The sequence below is a fragment of the Nymphaea colorata genome, chromosome 9, assembly GCF_008831285.2.
Source record: "Nymphaea colorata isolate Beijing-Zhang1983 chromosome 9, ASM883128v2, whole genome shotgun sequence".
In the NCBI taxonomy this organism is placed as follows: Eukaryota; Viridiplantae; Streptophyta; class Magnoliopsida; order Nymphaeales; family Nymphaeaceae; genus Nymphaea; species Nymphaea colorata.
In genome coordinates, this window is record NC_045146.1 from 24304769 (window position 1) to 24319899 (window position 15131).

The following is a 15131-nucleotide window of genomic DNA, read 5'->3' on the forward strand; positions in this document are numbered from 1 at the left end:
AAAGGATAACGACGGTGGAATGAGTCAAAATCGGAAAAGTGAAGCCGTCAAAATTTCATTTTAAACTCAGACTGTTATTTCTTAATATCAAAATGAACCTCACTGCAATTTTGATTTAAGAAAACATGTATACGAAGACAACTCCTGCGACATTTTTACGTTTGTTTGATTATTTATTTTTTTGAAGAAACCTACTTTCGTTGTGTGTTCAAAATTGATTATTTTTTTCAAAGTAAGAACTTATGTATGCCAACTGTTCTACCGCATAGGAAAATTTGATTTATGAGTTAAGTCTTACACTTTCAAAAGCATTTATGAGATGTTATAACAGCACGGCCTTGGATGTAGAAACATCAATATTTAGTCAAAACAATTTAACAATGTTAGTTTCCCATGACTATAGTGTGCCCTTCTTTGTGCTGTAAAATAAAATTTTAAACATGACGACGCAGGAGATTCTTTTTTCGCAGCTTTGAGTTTGAAAAGAAAAAAAAAAGAGAATTTTTTCATGCTATAATTTATAAAGAAAATTTTAGTCCTTTAAAATTTTTGGAAAATATAGTTCGGCCCCCTTGACCAAAAAAAGTTTTATCTCCACCCTTGTCTCCATTATGAAATTTGTCATCCTTGAATGCCATAATGTTAAGAGTTTTTAAGGTGGATAGAGGACCTGTCAGCTTCAATTTTAGCTTCTTTCTTTTAGCAATTTGATCTTTAAGTCATCTGATATTCAATGGCGGAGAAGCTTACATGGTATTTCAAAAGAGGAAATTAGAGAAAAGATTCTTAAGAAAGTAAGATCTACCAGTTTGATGCAACCATTTCTTCAGAAGATGTCTTTCTTGTGGTTGAACAGGAACTGTCCATGTTACCATTTTATTGACTTGCTTTTCCTGTTCGCAACATGGAGATAACTCCACGGTTTTCCACCCTCAGATCAGAACTCTGGCTATGACACAAATGCTTTGCCATGAACTTAAAGGTTTGAGTTCTGATAACAAAAAGCAAACGAAAACTAAAATTCTTTTGAATTTGGTAATAGTCGAGAAGAAACAGACATTTAAAAACCATACGTAGCCATTTGATCCCCGACTCAGGTGTCCTTAGAGGATGTTTGATTGCCTGGTTCAGGTGTCCATAGAGGGCATTTGATCGCCGGAGAAGGGAGACTGGACTGATCAACCACCAGAAATTATGGACGGAGGGACATTAATTCAAAAAAACTAAGATTTCTTAGGGGCACCGATCTGTACATGCGCGGTTCCGCCACGGCCAACCACCATGAAGAACCGGCAAGGGGCCGACCAATTGGGTGGGCAACATGTGGTTGGTGGCGCGGTGTGGGCAGCATGCGAAGCCATGAGGCTCGCCCTCGGCCTCCACGTTCCCGGCACACGGCCAAACGCGCCGGCCGTCCTTTTCTCCTTCACACTCCCTTCGTCGACGCACCTGTGCCAAATCCGGTTATGGTGAGAATCAGCAAACGAATACGAACCGGTTCGTGGTCGGATTTGAAGCAACCAAATCCAAGTCGGACGATATACTTTTGGGTATAAAATGCAAGAAATCAAGAGTGGATCCGGACCTAGGTGGGGTAGGGTCGGACCCCAGTTACAACTCTTTCTACCAACTACATGCAGAAAGTGACAACACTCGGTTTTAGTGGACAAATTTTCATTAATGGGACAGCCAAATTTGTGCTGTCGATGACCCGCAAGTGCCCGGATCAGGACAAGCCCACCGGGCAAACGAAAGTTGGCGGCCTGAAAATTATGCAGGCCAAGCCAAAAACGAAATCTGTGCAGCATACTGTTTCGGTTCCTATATCCAATGCCACATAACCAAGTTCTCTCTCTCTCTTTTTCTCTCTTTTTTTTTTTCTTTCTCTCTCTCTCTCTCTCTCTCTCTCTCTCTCTCTCTATATATATATATATATATATATATATATATATATATATATATATATATATATATATATATATATATATATATATATATATATATATATATATATATATATATATAGTCGAACAAAGAGACTTATATCAAGCATGTCTCTTGTTTGATTCTCTTGGATTATTCTGGTGAAGGTTGAGTTTGTAAGTGTTATCCCTTGCATTCAGATCTACAAATCGGCTCTTTTATCACTTTACTTGATTGTATGAATAAGAATTGAATCGCGCTCTAAAATTTCTCAAATTATAAGTCACAAATCTTATACACTGAAAAGAAGCGATAGAACTTATTTAAGATTTGCATCATGAAGGCTGCTTCTACATGATATAAAACAATTCTACATGATATAAAACAAGTACATGAAAAGAGAGAGAGAGAGAGAGAGATTTGAAAAAGTGGAGGGAAAGGTTGCAGGAAAAATGGGGATCGTGAATAAGAAAAAGTTGAGAATTTTTTTCTCTCAGTTGATTTGAAAAAAATTGGTAAGAAAAACTTTGATTGGCCCAAAAAAGTGAAAGGAATTTCCGTTGTTTGAAACCGTTTGTGTTCAAATAAGAGCGGTTATCCCCTGGACTCGTGCAGGAGTGTAGGCAGCATAGAACTTTTCCGGCAACTGGAACGACCAACGATGGATGAAACGTCCGGAATTGCAGTGAGCGTCTATGATTCCCCGGCCCAAGAGGAGGCAGAGTGCACGGCCTCCCCTGCTCCAGTTACGGCGAAGTCCCGGGGTCGTAAGAAGCAGGTGGTGGCTAAACGCATGCAGAAGACGTTCGCGAGCACGTCGATGCTTGCCAACTTCCTCCCAACGGGCACTCTCCTGACCTTCGAGATGCTCCTGCCTGCCGTCTCCAGAGACGGCCTCTGCACTCCGGTGGCCGTCACCATGACCCACTCCCTCCTCTTACTCTGCTCCTTCTCCTGCTTCCTCTTCCACTTCACCGACAGTTTCCGCGGTTCCGACGGCAAGCTTTACTACGGGTTCGTCACTCCCTCGGGGCTGGCACTCTTCCGCAGCGGCATTCCGGTAGAGGTCCCGAAGGACGACCGTTTCCGAGTCGGGTTCGTCGATTTCCTTCACGCGATCATGTCGGTGACCGTCTTCCTCGCCATCGCCTTCTCAGACCACCGCGTCGTCGACTGCCTTCTTCCCGGCCGCCAGCCGGAGATGAGGGAGTTGATGGAGGGAATTCCGGTGATCGTCGGAGCCGTCTGCAGCACCTTCTTCTTCATGTTCCCCAACACCAGGTATGGCATTGGCTGCATGCCTGCTTGAGGACACGCAGGGAATTTCGGGATCTTCAGTTTCCATGTGTTGGGAGTGGTTTAATCATTTTAAGAAATGCACATCTTTATTCCGTGTCACTGGAACCTGGATTGCATCTCGGATCCAACACGAACACAAAAATAGAGAAAAGAATGCATTTAGTTTTACTCATTTTCTGAGCGGACGCCATAATTTTATTGCTGATCAATGCCAAATTCCATGTTCAAATGAATCTCATAAGAAAAAAATGAATCAAATTTATTGTAAGATGATGGTTATGGCTTTGCCTTGACTTACTGTATACAATGATGCCCCAAATAATTTGGCCCAAATTGGTTCTAGAAGCACAGACTTTGCGTGTTTATATCTATTTAATTCAACGTTCTTGACTTAAGACAGCCAAATTCTTTTCTAATGAACTATTTTTGCGTTTGTTTTAGATTTTGCCGTGAGTTTATTTGGAGTCTCCTGAGGGCTATGAATCCCTCTAAAGACAAAGTATTCTGGTGAAGGTTGAGTTTATGAGTGTTTATTTGTACCGCTCTTTATTGCATCCTGTACATGTTTGATTATGTCGCTCTATTTGCTCTAGCACTGGCTCCCAACCATTTTCTTTCACTTCTCACACGCACCCCCTAGCGTTTCCCGCTAATAATATGATGATCCCCTGGTCTGCTGTTCCTGCAATACGATTTCTGGCTTCCTTGCTTCCGCATCACATGCCGTTCCCATATCCATTTTGCTTCATGATAACTATGATTTAGACAGCCATTTCCAAACTCCAACTATGGGAAGAAACCTAACTACATCAAATGCGTAAGGTGTATGTGTCATGGTCGCTTATGTTTATGAATAATTGCATGTGAAAGATGGGGCCACATTTCCATATTGTCAGCCTCCTCGATTGTATTCGACACAAACAGAATGTACAAGTTTTGTCTACCATCGTACGCACTTGAATGCACCACAGAAGAAATAATCCAAAACTAGAAAAAATAAAGAACAACAAATTTCCTTCAGTAAATCAAAATAAAAGGACTTCCCTGACTTACCTTTCCACCGATGACTTTGATTGCGCGTGAACGACATGGACGTTTGTACAACTTTGGAAACAAGGAGGCCTCGAAAGGAAGAGATCAATCAGAATTATCCACCAGAATGCCCTCATTGTCACCAAATAGCGTAACTGTATGCTCATTGAAAGAATAAGCCTCGAAAAGCTCCCACAATATATTGCAGAAAGATATTCTCAAAAGCAAGTTATTGAGAGAAATTAGTTAACCATTTGTTCCATGAACAAAATTGCCGTAACTCGGTTCCAACCATTGCATTCACAGAAAGAAACTGGGTGTTTTCCAATGTCGAATGAAACATAATACACAGAATGATAGTTCTTGAAAATAAGAAAATAGAAACGAAGAATAAGCTTTGTGCAAGAAGCCCAGAGTTAGTAATTTCAGAGAGAGGAACAAGCCCCGCGTCTATATTACAAAATGAACAGTTCATGCACGCCGAAGACAGGCATGCGACCTACAACAGTTTTTAAAAGCAAACACCGATCATGCTCTTTTCAGAACAGGCGTCGCTTGGGTGTCAAAAGCAGGAAAATTTTCATAATTTTTCTGTTTAAATATACGCAAAAAGATAACAATTGCAGCAACTTTCACAACGAAAGCCAAACACTTGAAGCAGTGATTCCGAGGAAAAGATGTGTTTAATTGACACGGCACAGAGTGCCCAAGCTGCGACATGTGGTATCCATTAAAGATTTAGTTGGACAACTGGCATCTAGATTTAGGTGTACAAACAACACGACTCATGTGATATTGAGCGAATCAACTTTCAGGTAAATAGCGAAAGAGACATTTTTATGTCATTTTCATTGAGAATTGCACTGGAAAAAAAGATGATGGAACTTCACATGCAGAAGAAAAGCTTATTTCAAGATCATCTCCATAAGCACACCCAACAGTAACAAGAAAGGCATGCGACAAATTACTATACAACTATACAAATCATTTATATATATGTAAAGCTAAGTTCTTAAAGTAGCAGGACTGACAACATAAGTCCGCACTTGGGGACTATTGTGACAAATCTAGACAGGTAGTGCAAAGTTATCTCCAACTACATCAAAACTGTGTTTCTTTCATTCTAATGAAAGAAAACATATTTACAGAGGCAGCACGGGAAAGAAAACGGCATGTTTATGGAAGCTATAAAAGCTTGTTCTGAGAAACAGCCTGGCATAGCTCGTCTTCATATAAGGAAACCTTACTGGAACCCTTGGATCTGCAAAGTGGCCGTGGGAAACTAGGTGGCTTCCTGCTTTTAATGGATTCTTGAAATAGAGAAGCTGTTACTTGTCTCATATCTGTGAACAGTAAGCGAGAAGTATGGCCGAACCGAGAAGGTCTTGGAGTACATGGATGTGAAACCCATATACCATTTTCATCTCCTACACTGGAAACATTTGACATAATGAAAAATTAAGGGGTAAATAATTCCTTAATGCGATAAAAGAAAAAAAGACATACCTCATGAAAAACAAATGCTCGTTAGGGAGAGGTGCTGGGGGAGTTTTCATGCGGAGGACTGGTTGCCTTGATCTATCAGGGGTGGTGAAGTTGAAGTGCAATTGCCTGGCTAATAAAACCTGGTACAAACATTAAAAGTGAGAACCAACAACCGACAAATAGGCTGCAGAAGGACACCAAAGATCTGAGACAGAATACCGCAGCTCTAATCCTTCGGGAGACGTGAAAAACAGCTCTTAACTGGTCATGATGCAACTGACACATGATTTTCACCTTGAAACACAGGTTTTCAACATTAGCAACCATTTACATATAAGAGAGTGACCTAAAAGGCTAATAGTGAAAAAAATGCACCAACAAATTGGCTCTTAACTTACCAACAGATCCAAGGGAAGAGATTCAAGCCTTGATTCTGATTCCCAATCACAAACCCGAGGTGTTTTTGGTGTCGCTGGAGACTTTGGTGGTCTCCGAACATCCAGTGCACGGCCATTTATGCCTTTGTGCAACAACAAAGGACAAGTGCTGGCACTACTGCCAAGCAGCAAATCTTTTCCTACCTTGCTGGAATCCAAGACCAAAACTCTTTTCTTGCCAATGTCAGTACATGATCTCAAGGTGGCTCTGCTATCTCGAATCTGGGCAAGAGCCCCCGGCTTAAGGTACCGCTTACGCAAATTTTTGGCTCTCTTCTGCTTGAATGGCAAAGATCCCTTATTCTTTGGAGAAGCCTTGCCCATTGCTTTGTTACTCGAACAAATCTATCAAGGAAAAAAGTGTCAACAAAAATTGAACGCCCACAGAAGGTATAGAAACCGCCATAAGAAGATAGCACTTTCGTTAAACAGAAAAAACAAAATTTGACAGACAGCGCACAACTATGTAACATTGGTGAACAGATTGTAGAATACTCAACCAAACTAAAAATTTCGTGTTCAACTGATTCGACAATAGGCAAGACAACTACCCACTGTTCATCAAAGAAACCAGATCATTGCGGCACAAGTTGCTTCGACACCCCGAAACTCAAAGTACCAAAGACCACAAACAATGGCAGAAAATAAAAAAGGGGAAGATGAACTAGCGCATCCAAACGTTGAGCAGACACGACATACATGCCCACTTGCATGACACGGCAACAGCAACGAAGTAAACATCCATTTTTAGAACATCAGAAACCAAACTGGAACCTACGGCACTCTGTTTTGCTTTTCAGACCAACAAACCCCAAAGATTTTAGGGCACTAATTTGCAGACTTTCGTGTCTCCAGCAGTTGCATTATATGAGCAAACAATGGATTGTGACTGCATTCATGATATGCAGAAAACACTAACAAGCCAGATAGAAATATCATTGAAATGAAAACCACAGAACAACCAAAAACATCAGTCATTTTAAGCATCAACATTTCCATTTACAATGCAATACAGAGAAAGGGTATGCTAAATCAACCACTAGAAAAGAGACGAAAACAAAATAACGACTCTCATGATCATCCAAGACCAAGAACCCCACCAACCATTCACTTCTCCGCTTCCGTGCTTCAACAACCACCCACGAACCCAACACCCACAACAGAAAAATGTAACCGCTAACAAGAATAAAGAGAAGGAAACAACTCAAAATACATGAGATACATGAAACATCCCCAAAAGAAAACGCATATCGGATTCTCTCATTAATATTAACCACCGAAGCTTCCTCAAATATTCATAACCGAAGAAAAAACCCATCAAATTACTCCTCATTTCCTGCTTTTCTTGCCTCAATAGACAAAACATAAGATCATGAACTAATCGCCAATCAACTAGAGAGAACGGCAGGCAACATAAAGAAAACCCACAAAATTAAACCAAAAAATGCCCAAAAATTAAACTGTAAAAAACCAATTTGTCCCAATCAATATCGAAGGATAAGCTGCTTACCTGGTGATGAGAGAGACAGAGATAGAGAGACTGCAGATTGAAGAGCGCGAGAGAGTCCGAGAGAGAGAGAGAGAGAGAGAGAGAGAGAGTTTCTATTTTATGATTTGGGGGTTTTGGGCGGATTTGAAAGTGCGGGAGTTTTGCGCGCCAAAACCACTTTTCATCGAAACCCTAACGCTGAGCTGGCTCTACGTGTCAATATATTATTGGAGCCGTACTGGGGGCGGTCAGTTAGTGTGGGGCCCGTCAAACGAGAGCGACGAACGGTGGAAATTGTGATAAAGAAAGATCGGACGGTCGAGAATCGTTTGCGGGCGCAAGGGTTTTCCGTGGTCAAAGGTCGAAGGCACGCGGTTCCCTTTTCGGTCCCACATTCTAAATTTGGATCGGATTCCGAGATACGCAAGTCCGGACCCGGACTGAAGAAATTGTTGGTGTTCCCGCCTTCCGTTTCGACTTTGGGACTCGCATCTTTTGTTATTTTTCATAGCAAGACAATACATTTAGCGTATATTTTAGAAAAGTACATTATAACTTGACATATCCCCAGCTTTGTGAACCATATTTGATCAAACTTCAAATCCGTTTGGTCTTGTGACTTCGGCTTACGATAAATACATAAACAAACGCTCTCCTTTCAAAACATAATAAAACCTACCAGATCGCTGACTCTTGCATGCTTTCAATGTACATCACGAGTAAGTTCATAAACCTCATAATTGTGTATAACTATTAACGTATTTATTGTTCCTGCTACATGTTGTATTAAACATTAGCTTACTCAGAACAAGTCGTGGGCCCATTATAGAGCCATTGGATGATTCATTGAAAACATTTCATTATTTATTACTCTTATTAGGTGAAGTTCACTCGAGGGGCTGTACATGAACCATTCACGAGTGGACAATAAATATAATGTTTTCAACTCCCTATGTGTAAATGCGCAATAAGTTAGACGGATCTTAGTAAATGGCTATTCGGATGAAACGGGCGGGAGTTTGATCTCGTCCTTCCCGTCTCGCTTTTTGCTTTCCTGCTTGGCCACGTCTCTACTCTTCGTCTTTCGGGTCGAGTCTGGTTCCGCCACCAGGCCATTCAATCTCTCTGCACCGAACACCCTCCTCAAGAACAGAACCAGGTACCTGAAGATTTATGGTGCACGTAGATTAGAAGAACGGTAGGAGAAGTACCTGCGGTCGGTTCCCGCACTCTTAGTCGCCGAGAAACTGAAATGTGTTCATGGAATACTCGAAAATTCCCGTCTGAAATGCGATTCAGATTCATATGCGGCCAAACAAGAGGTACCCAGTTTGTGTTTTCCTCTATAATCGATTTTTAGCTTGATTTTTTCTGGAATTCGGTGATGCCCTTTTCGACCCCCCCGCGTCTCTCATGCTTCTTCAGATCATATAAGGATTATGATGGTATTCTGATTTTACCCAACTGTTCAGTGAGGTGGGAATTTGTTGGGAGATTCCACCCGGTGCACAATTGAGGGTCTTGCCTCTGTACTCGGGATAAGTTGTTCAGGGTCTTTGGTTTTCTGACTTACCCAGAAAAGCAGGATAAGTTTGGGTATTGCATTCTGAAGACGACGCGGTAAGGTGGCATATGCCACTTTTCTGGATAAGTATTGACTTGGCCTTTGCCGTCTATGTGCGCTCAATCATGATCTTTTAGAGCACATTTTTATGATTTTCTACTGACTCTGTATTTTGTTTTCTGTCTCATCTGTCTGATTAATTCGTTCTGGAATGAATTTGTGAATGCCCTTCTTTTCGTTCTTTAATCTTCTTCGAGCTAGTATGAGGCAGAAATTTATTCAAAGAGGTAGGCAGTCGGGACGTAAGAAATTATTGCCCCATAAAGTGAAGCTGTCTGCATGAAATTAATCTGTCGAAGAATCAGATTTTCCAGTTTTAAACAACGGTTAAAACCAAAAATGTGATTCTTCAGTGATTCTTAACTTTATATGGATTTACACGTCGGTAAATCAATTCATCTATAACAATAAAATGTCGGACATAGTTGCAGATAGTTGCAAACTATGACTTGAATCTGATTCTTCTTCTTCTTTTTTTCTTACATGCATGTGGCCATGCTCAGCAGGCAAGCCAGATAAAACTCGTTCGCTGAATCAACAAATATAGCATGCAGTTGTTTCGTGGTATTAGGGCTTCTGAGTGTCTCCTTGACTTTAGCCAAACCGGTTATTCTAATCTGTTACAATGTTCATAAGATGGAATGCGACCTCATATGAGAAATGAGTCCAATGTGGTATTTCCATGGGAATTAGAGCGCAAACTTCCAATGTGCAGGAGCACTTGGACGGGATCAATATATTTGGGTCATGCTTATGCAACTACTGGAAACATGCCCTGATCTGGAGTTCTTGTCCTTCAGAAGATTCTCCAGGATAGGGAATTATGAACCTCAATTTTCAATATCTTGCAACAGAGGGGACTATATATTCGAAATTCTGACATGAGCACATGTCAATTAACTTGTTAAATATACAGATGATACATGAGCACTTTTTGCACCCTAATGCTCTCATGGAGGCAGTGGACTTTGCAAATAAGGAGTCACTTATGATCATGTGACAAGGAAATGAGATCTGCCACACTCCAAATAAGCAATATTTAAGTTCAACACGCACTTTAATTTTCCACAAAAGGATATATGTGCCTACTGAAAGCAATGTATCCAATCCATAGGCGGTCATTCTATATAGCCTGTGGGACTCCGCGTCCATGGTTCTATTCCTGTAAGCATTACGTGCATGGTTCAATGGGGTGGAGCACGGTACCAAGCTGACAGTGCATTGTCTCCCCTCAGGGCCCCAATGTAGCCCTGGACCTTGAGGCAGGGGGTTCTGCCCTCTTCTCTAGGTGGTAGTGCTACCTTCTTTTCACCCAGAACAAACAGAAACTTGAAGTCAACGTATCCAATTGACGCATCTTTAACCCTTTAAAGTCATGCTCCAGGAACTGTTCTGTTCGGCACAAAAATATATATATATATATATCAAACGTAAAAAATTTATGCCTGGATCATTTGCGCAAGTAGCACATCACCATTGCTATTCAGGAATAAATGTCTACTTCACTGATGCTTCTACTTCACTGATGTTTGGCTTGTGGAATATTAATAGCTTGACTGGGCGTCTTACCCAGTGTCCTGAAGTTGTTGGTGGATAATTTCTCGTTGGTTCTATGTAGGATTTTTTTTTAAAATTCAATACATTGATAGAGGTGAAGAATGAAACTGAAACAATAAGCTGGAAATTAAGCTTGCGGGCGCTTCTCTAAGTTCTCTTCATGTTTGTGTGCCTGGAATTCCAATTTTTTCCTCATATTTGTCGAAACAAAAATTTCAAATAGTTGCTTATAGAAATCTTATAGGGCACATGCTTCCAAGACCACAATGTTCCGGACATGGTACATGCACTATAACATATGATTCTCCTTTTATTTTTTGCACTACGGCACATGATTCTCCTCTTATTTTTTGCCTCATTTTTCTTACCCATGGTTGTTAATGTTTATGAAATTGGCAGAAAAGTGGATATTACCGGATAATGCTATCCAAGGTAGTTTTGATGAATCGTGAACGTGCAGTCGTCCTTTTTCCAATTGAAGCAATTATTAATCTGTTTCACCGTTTTCCACTTCTCTTCCCAGGATTTGCAAACATAAGGTTTAAGCATTCTAAGCAGTAGCATAATTTTTTTTTTTTTTCCAATGGAGATGGATTTTTTTTCTGATTGATCGGTCTGCTTTTCTGCCCCACCATCATGGTTTTTCACATTCTTCTGCTTCATGGCCTCCTAGCTTCTAGTACTCTTCATCTATGGCCTCAAGCTTTTTTCTGAAAAATGATCAACTGCAGTTGTTCCCTAACGCTCAATGCGGGCAGTTCAACAATTATGATCAGCTGATAAAAATGAAGTAGAATAGTTGTTGGTTGCGCACTGCGTACTAGGGTCATCAAGGCTGTGGTTCAGGCATGGGCATTGCACCTGAAAAACCATTTATTTTTGTCGCAGTGATGGAACAGGGAGACAACCGCTGCTGATTCTAATTTCTATGCAGCTTGCTACAGCGGATATGCTCTGACCCCATGAGCGTATGGGAAAAGAACACCTCAAAAGAGTAGCTTCTTGCATTGAGATGTATCTCTTTTTGAAGTTCCCTGGAGGATGTTCATACAGGATGGAGCATAAGCGTTGAGCAGATAAGACTTGGTGGTACAGATTAAATGCGACCCCGTCCAAGTTTTTCCCTTCTGTGTAATCCAAAAGGTATCCCCAGGTGCAAGCGGCAAGAAAATGGACAAAGAAATAGATAAAGGGGTGCCATGGTGGGGAACAGAGAGCCCCACAATTTTGTCATCCTTTCATAAAATTTGTGTTGCTGTGTCGTGCTCACATGTGCTTGAATTTGGTTGCATTTGAATATTTACCTTTCCAATAACAAAATGGTGCCCACTGTGTTGAACCTGAGCTTCACAGGGAAGGGTTCGGTCGTGCCCAAGATTGCTGCCTTTGCACTTTAGGCGTGCATCGTTGTGAATTAAATAAGATGGTAACGGCCACTTGTGGTGGCAAAGAGGGACGGTGTGGGTGCTGTATGGTGGTGGTGACAATTTGGCGGTAGTGGGATGAGATAAGGCTAACCTGCATGTTATCAAAGGTGGTGGGGGCCGTCGACCACCTAGGAACTAAGAAACGCCAAAGAGAAAACTCATTAAAATTTTTGAGGCAAACTAAAAGCACAGCAGAACATGAAGAATGCATTGGTTAAATGCTTTAGAACAACGAACACTCTCAAGGAATGTGTTCCATCTTAAAAGAGAATCTTGAAAGCAACATAATAAAATACTCTTCATTGTTTTTTTCATGATGTTGGGAAAAACTGAGCTCAAGTTTTGGCCAAAATCAATGGACTGTTCCCTGTGAGGGCCTTGGTTCTGTTGAGGTTGCATTAAGAGGTCTGGAGTTGCTTCCTCGAGACCTGGATGATCTTGAATACCCTTCTAATTGGGTGCTGGCTGGGTGCATGTTTCACCTCTTGTACTCCGAGAAACATAACCTGCGGTTCGAATTGGAGGTGGCGCTTATGCGCCACCAGCGCACCTCGGTTGCAGTACGCCAAACAAGGCCAGGCCTTGGCTCTGTTGTAATTGCAAAATTAGCTAATGATTGTGCCCAGTGTCAAGTTTAGAACTTTTACTAATCTTTTGAACTTTTTTTTGGTAATTTATATCAACCGTGAAGTGGTAAAAAATCAAGAGGGGTTCACGTTGATTCGACGTGACTAATGCAGCGCGATTCTTTGCGGCATTGTTGCAAAAGCAAATGTTGGGAGGGAGCAATGCATGCCTTTCTTGTACAACTGCAGAGGCAAATATACAGACAGCATTATGGTGCCCATTGTTTGTCGTCTGATGAAGAGGAATCCTTCGAGGGCCAGACCACCTGATGATGGACTTGTTTCCTAGCAAGTAGTCCCTATACATTAATGAGGCCCAACCACCGCCATTATCGCACCGACATCCGTGTCAAACAAAATCGCAACACGTAGTTCACAAAATTCTCACCGGCATTCACGCCATGAAATTTGCTTTACCTTACACAAGTTTGCCTGCAATTGCTCCTCTTTAGATTATTTACCAAGTGCATTGCATTCTAGTTTATTTAACCAAGTCAACAAGCAACTTCGCTCGTTTCTGTCTGCAAAACCTGGCTCTTTATGTTGAGGAACTCAAAAGGCAAACTGGTTTTTACTATTATTCATACAATAATTGTTTCATTGGCGACCCGCTCACCAAGATTTTGATTATTGCAGTTGACCGCCTGATCTATTGGAAGCCATTAATTTGGCCATCGATAAGGTTTCTGCCAAGAAGCATGAGCATGGAATCTACTGGAGCTGATGATGATGATGGGCGCATGCCCAACGCACCATTTTCCCTGAGAGGCCATGACCAGTCACTGTCGGAGGGCCATCAAATGATGGTGCTGCACTCATCATAGCTACCGAGAAACAAATGAATGATGTGTATGTATGTAGTCAAAGAGGCGGCCTCCAGCCAGGCGAGTACACGTAGTTAGGCTGGACACCTGAAACTTGAGCGGGGCTCAACCCATCAAAAAAATATATATATTTTTAATATAATATAATATATATAATTAATTATAATAAAATATAATATATATATATATATTATTAAAATATATTTTCAAATCAAAATGAGCTTTTCGAACCAAATACCACAAGTTTAAATTGAGTTAAGCTAGAGTTCACACTCGATTTACTCGACTCGGGCTTGGTTCGTTCATTGTACATTCCTACCAAATTTTTTTTTTCTGGAATGAAGGGGCGAGCTTTAGTTTCTGTCTTACTCTATAGTTCAGTATTACCTGCGAGTTCAATGCACTTTGAACATGATCTCCCAATTGAAGCCACTAAAGTGCACGCTTGCAATGCACTAAAATCGAGGCACTTCTTTGGGAACAAGGAAAAACATGTGCACCTTCTGCGTAAATTGCTCATATTCGGATTCTCGCTGATATCCCTCGCATCTGCAGCCTCCATCTACCATATTCTTCCTCCAACAAACACCTTCGATTAAAGAATGCGACTTTCATAATTGATAATTCCGTCGTCAGAGAGAGAGAAGGAAAAGTGCGTCTCCTTTTCACGTAAAGCCTACCTTTCGTTATTTTTATAGTCATCCTCACATGATGGTAGTGGCTTGCTCTTGTTTGTAATTCACCCACCTAGTGGCCCTACCAAATTGTTTATTTATACTTCCATTATCATACCAATTATAGATTGTCTTTTAGATGTCTAATTAAACATTTCAACATCACTTAAAAAATCTTCCGTTTGGTCGCCCGTCCCGTCCAACGAATTTCAAATAATCTATTCCCTAACATGCTGCAATTGCAGATTTTGTCGCATTTACACGTCTTCCGGGGTCGGTCCTTTTCAATTGACATGGAAACAGAAGTGAATTCATAATAGTTGGGTTTGTGTGACAATAAGTCTAACCATTCTCATTAAAGTCAGTCAATACTGTGTTTGATGCCTATAATAGCATAGCGATTGTTATTCTTCCAATGGTCACTGTTTTGTAAAACAATTGGGCCCGGTGGGCCTAAGTCTGCGAGTGTGGACCTCAAAAGATCGGCCAATTTTTACCTCAATCGCTTGAATCAAGATTCGACTTTGTGTCGTCGTGTGTGTTAGTATGATTAATGACTAAAATACCCTTAATTTACACTTGAAAGAAAAAATTGTGAAGATAAAAATGAAGATGCAAGAAAATACAAAAAGACAATGAAGAACCTTTCTTTTTTTAACAAATTACCAAAATATTCTTTCACGGGGCACACAACTTTTTTTCTTCTAACAAGCCTTCGGAGGTTCATGTCCCTA

At 40.9% G+C, this 15131-nt stretch overlaps 2 protein-coding genes across 2 annotated transcripts; one reads left to right on the forward strand and one right to left on the reverse strand.

Annotated features, from left to right (window-relative positions):
* Window positions 1-2306: 2306 nt before the first annotated feature.
* Window positions 2307-4266, forward strand: LOC116261065 (protein DMP9-like). The gene has a single exon (XM_031639670.2). The coding sequence runs from the start codon at window positions 2585-2587 to the stop codon at window positions 3230-3232; it is 648 nt and encodes a 215-aa protein (XP_031495530.1). The 5' UTR covers window positions 2307-2584; the 3' UTR covers window positions 3233-4266.
* Window positions 4267-5218: 952 nt separating this feature from the next.
* On the reverse strand, window positions 5219-7795 carry LOC116261123 (F-box protein At4g35930). Its single transcript, XM_031639745.2, has 5 exons — window positions 7687-7795; window positions 6138-6521; window positions 5959-6033; window positions 5761-5879; window positions 5219-5686 (listed from the first exon to the last, which is right to left on the reverse strand). Exons 2-5 carry the CDS (start codon window positions 6498-6500, stop codon window positions 5440-5442), a joined length of 804 nt encoding a protein of 267 aa, XP_031495605.1. The 5' UTR covers window positions 6501-6521; window positions 7687-7795; the 3' UTR covers window positions 5219-5439.
* Between the last annotated feature and the right edge of the window lie 7336 nt (window positions 7796-15131).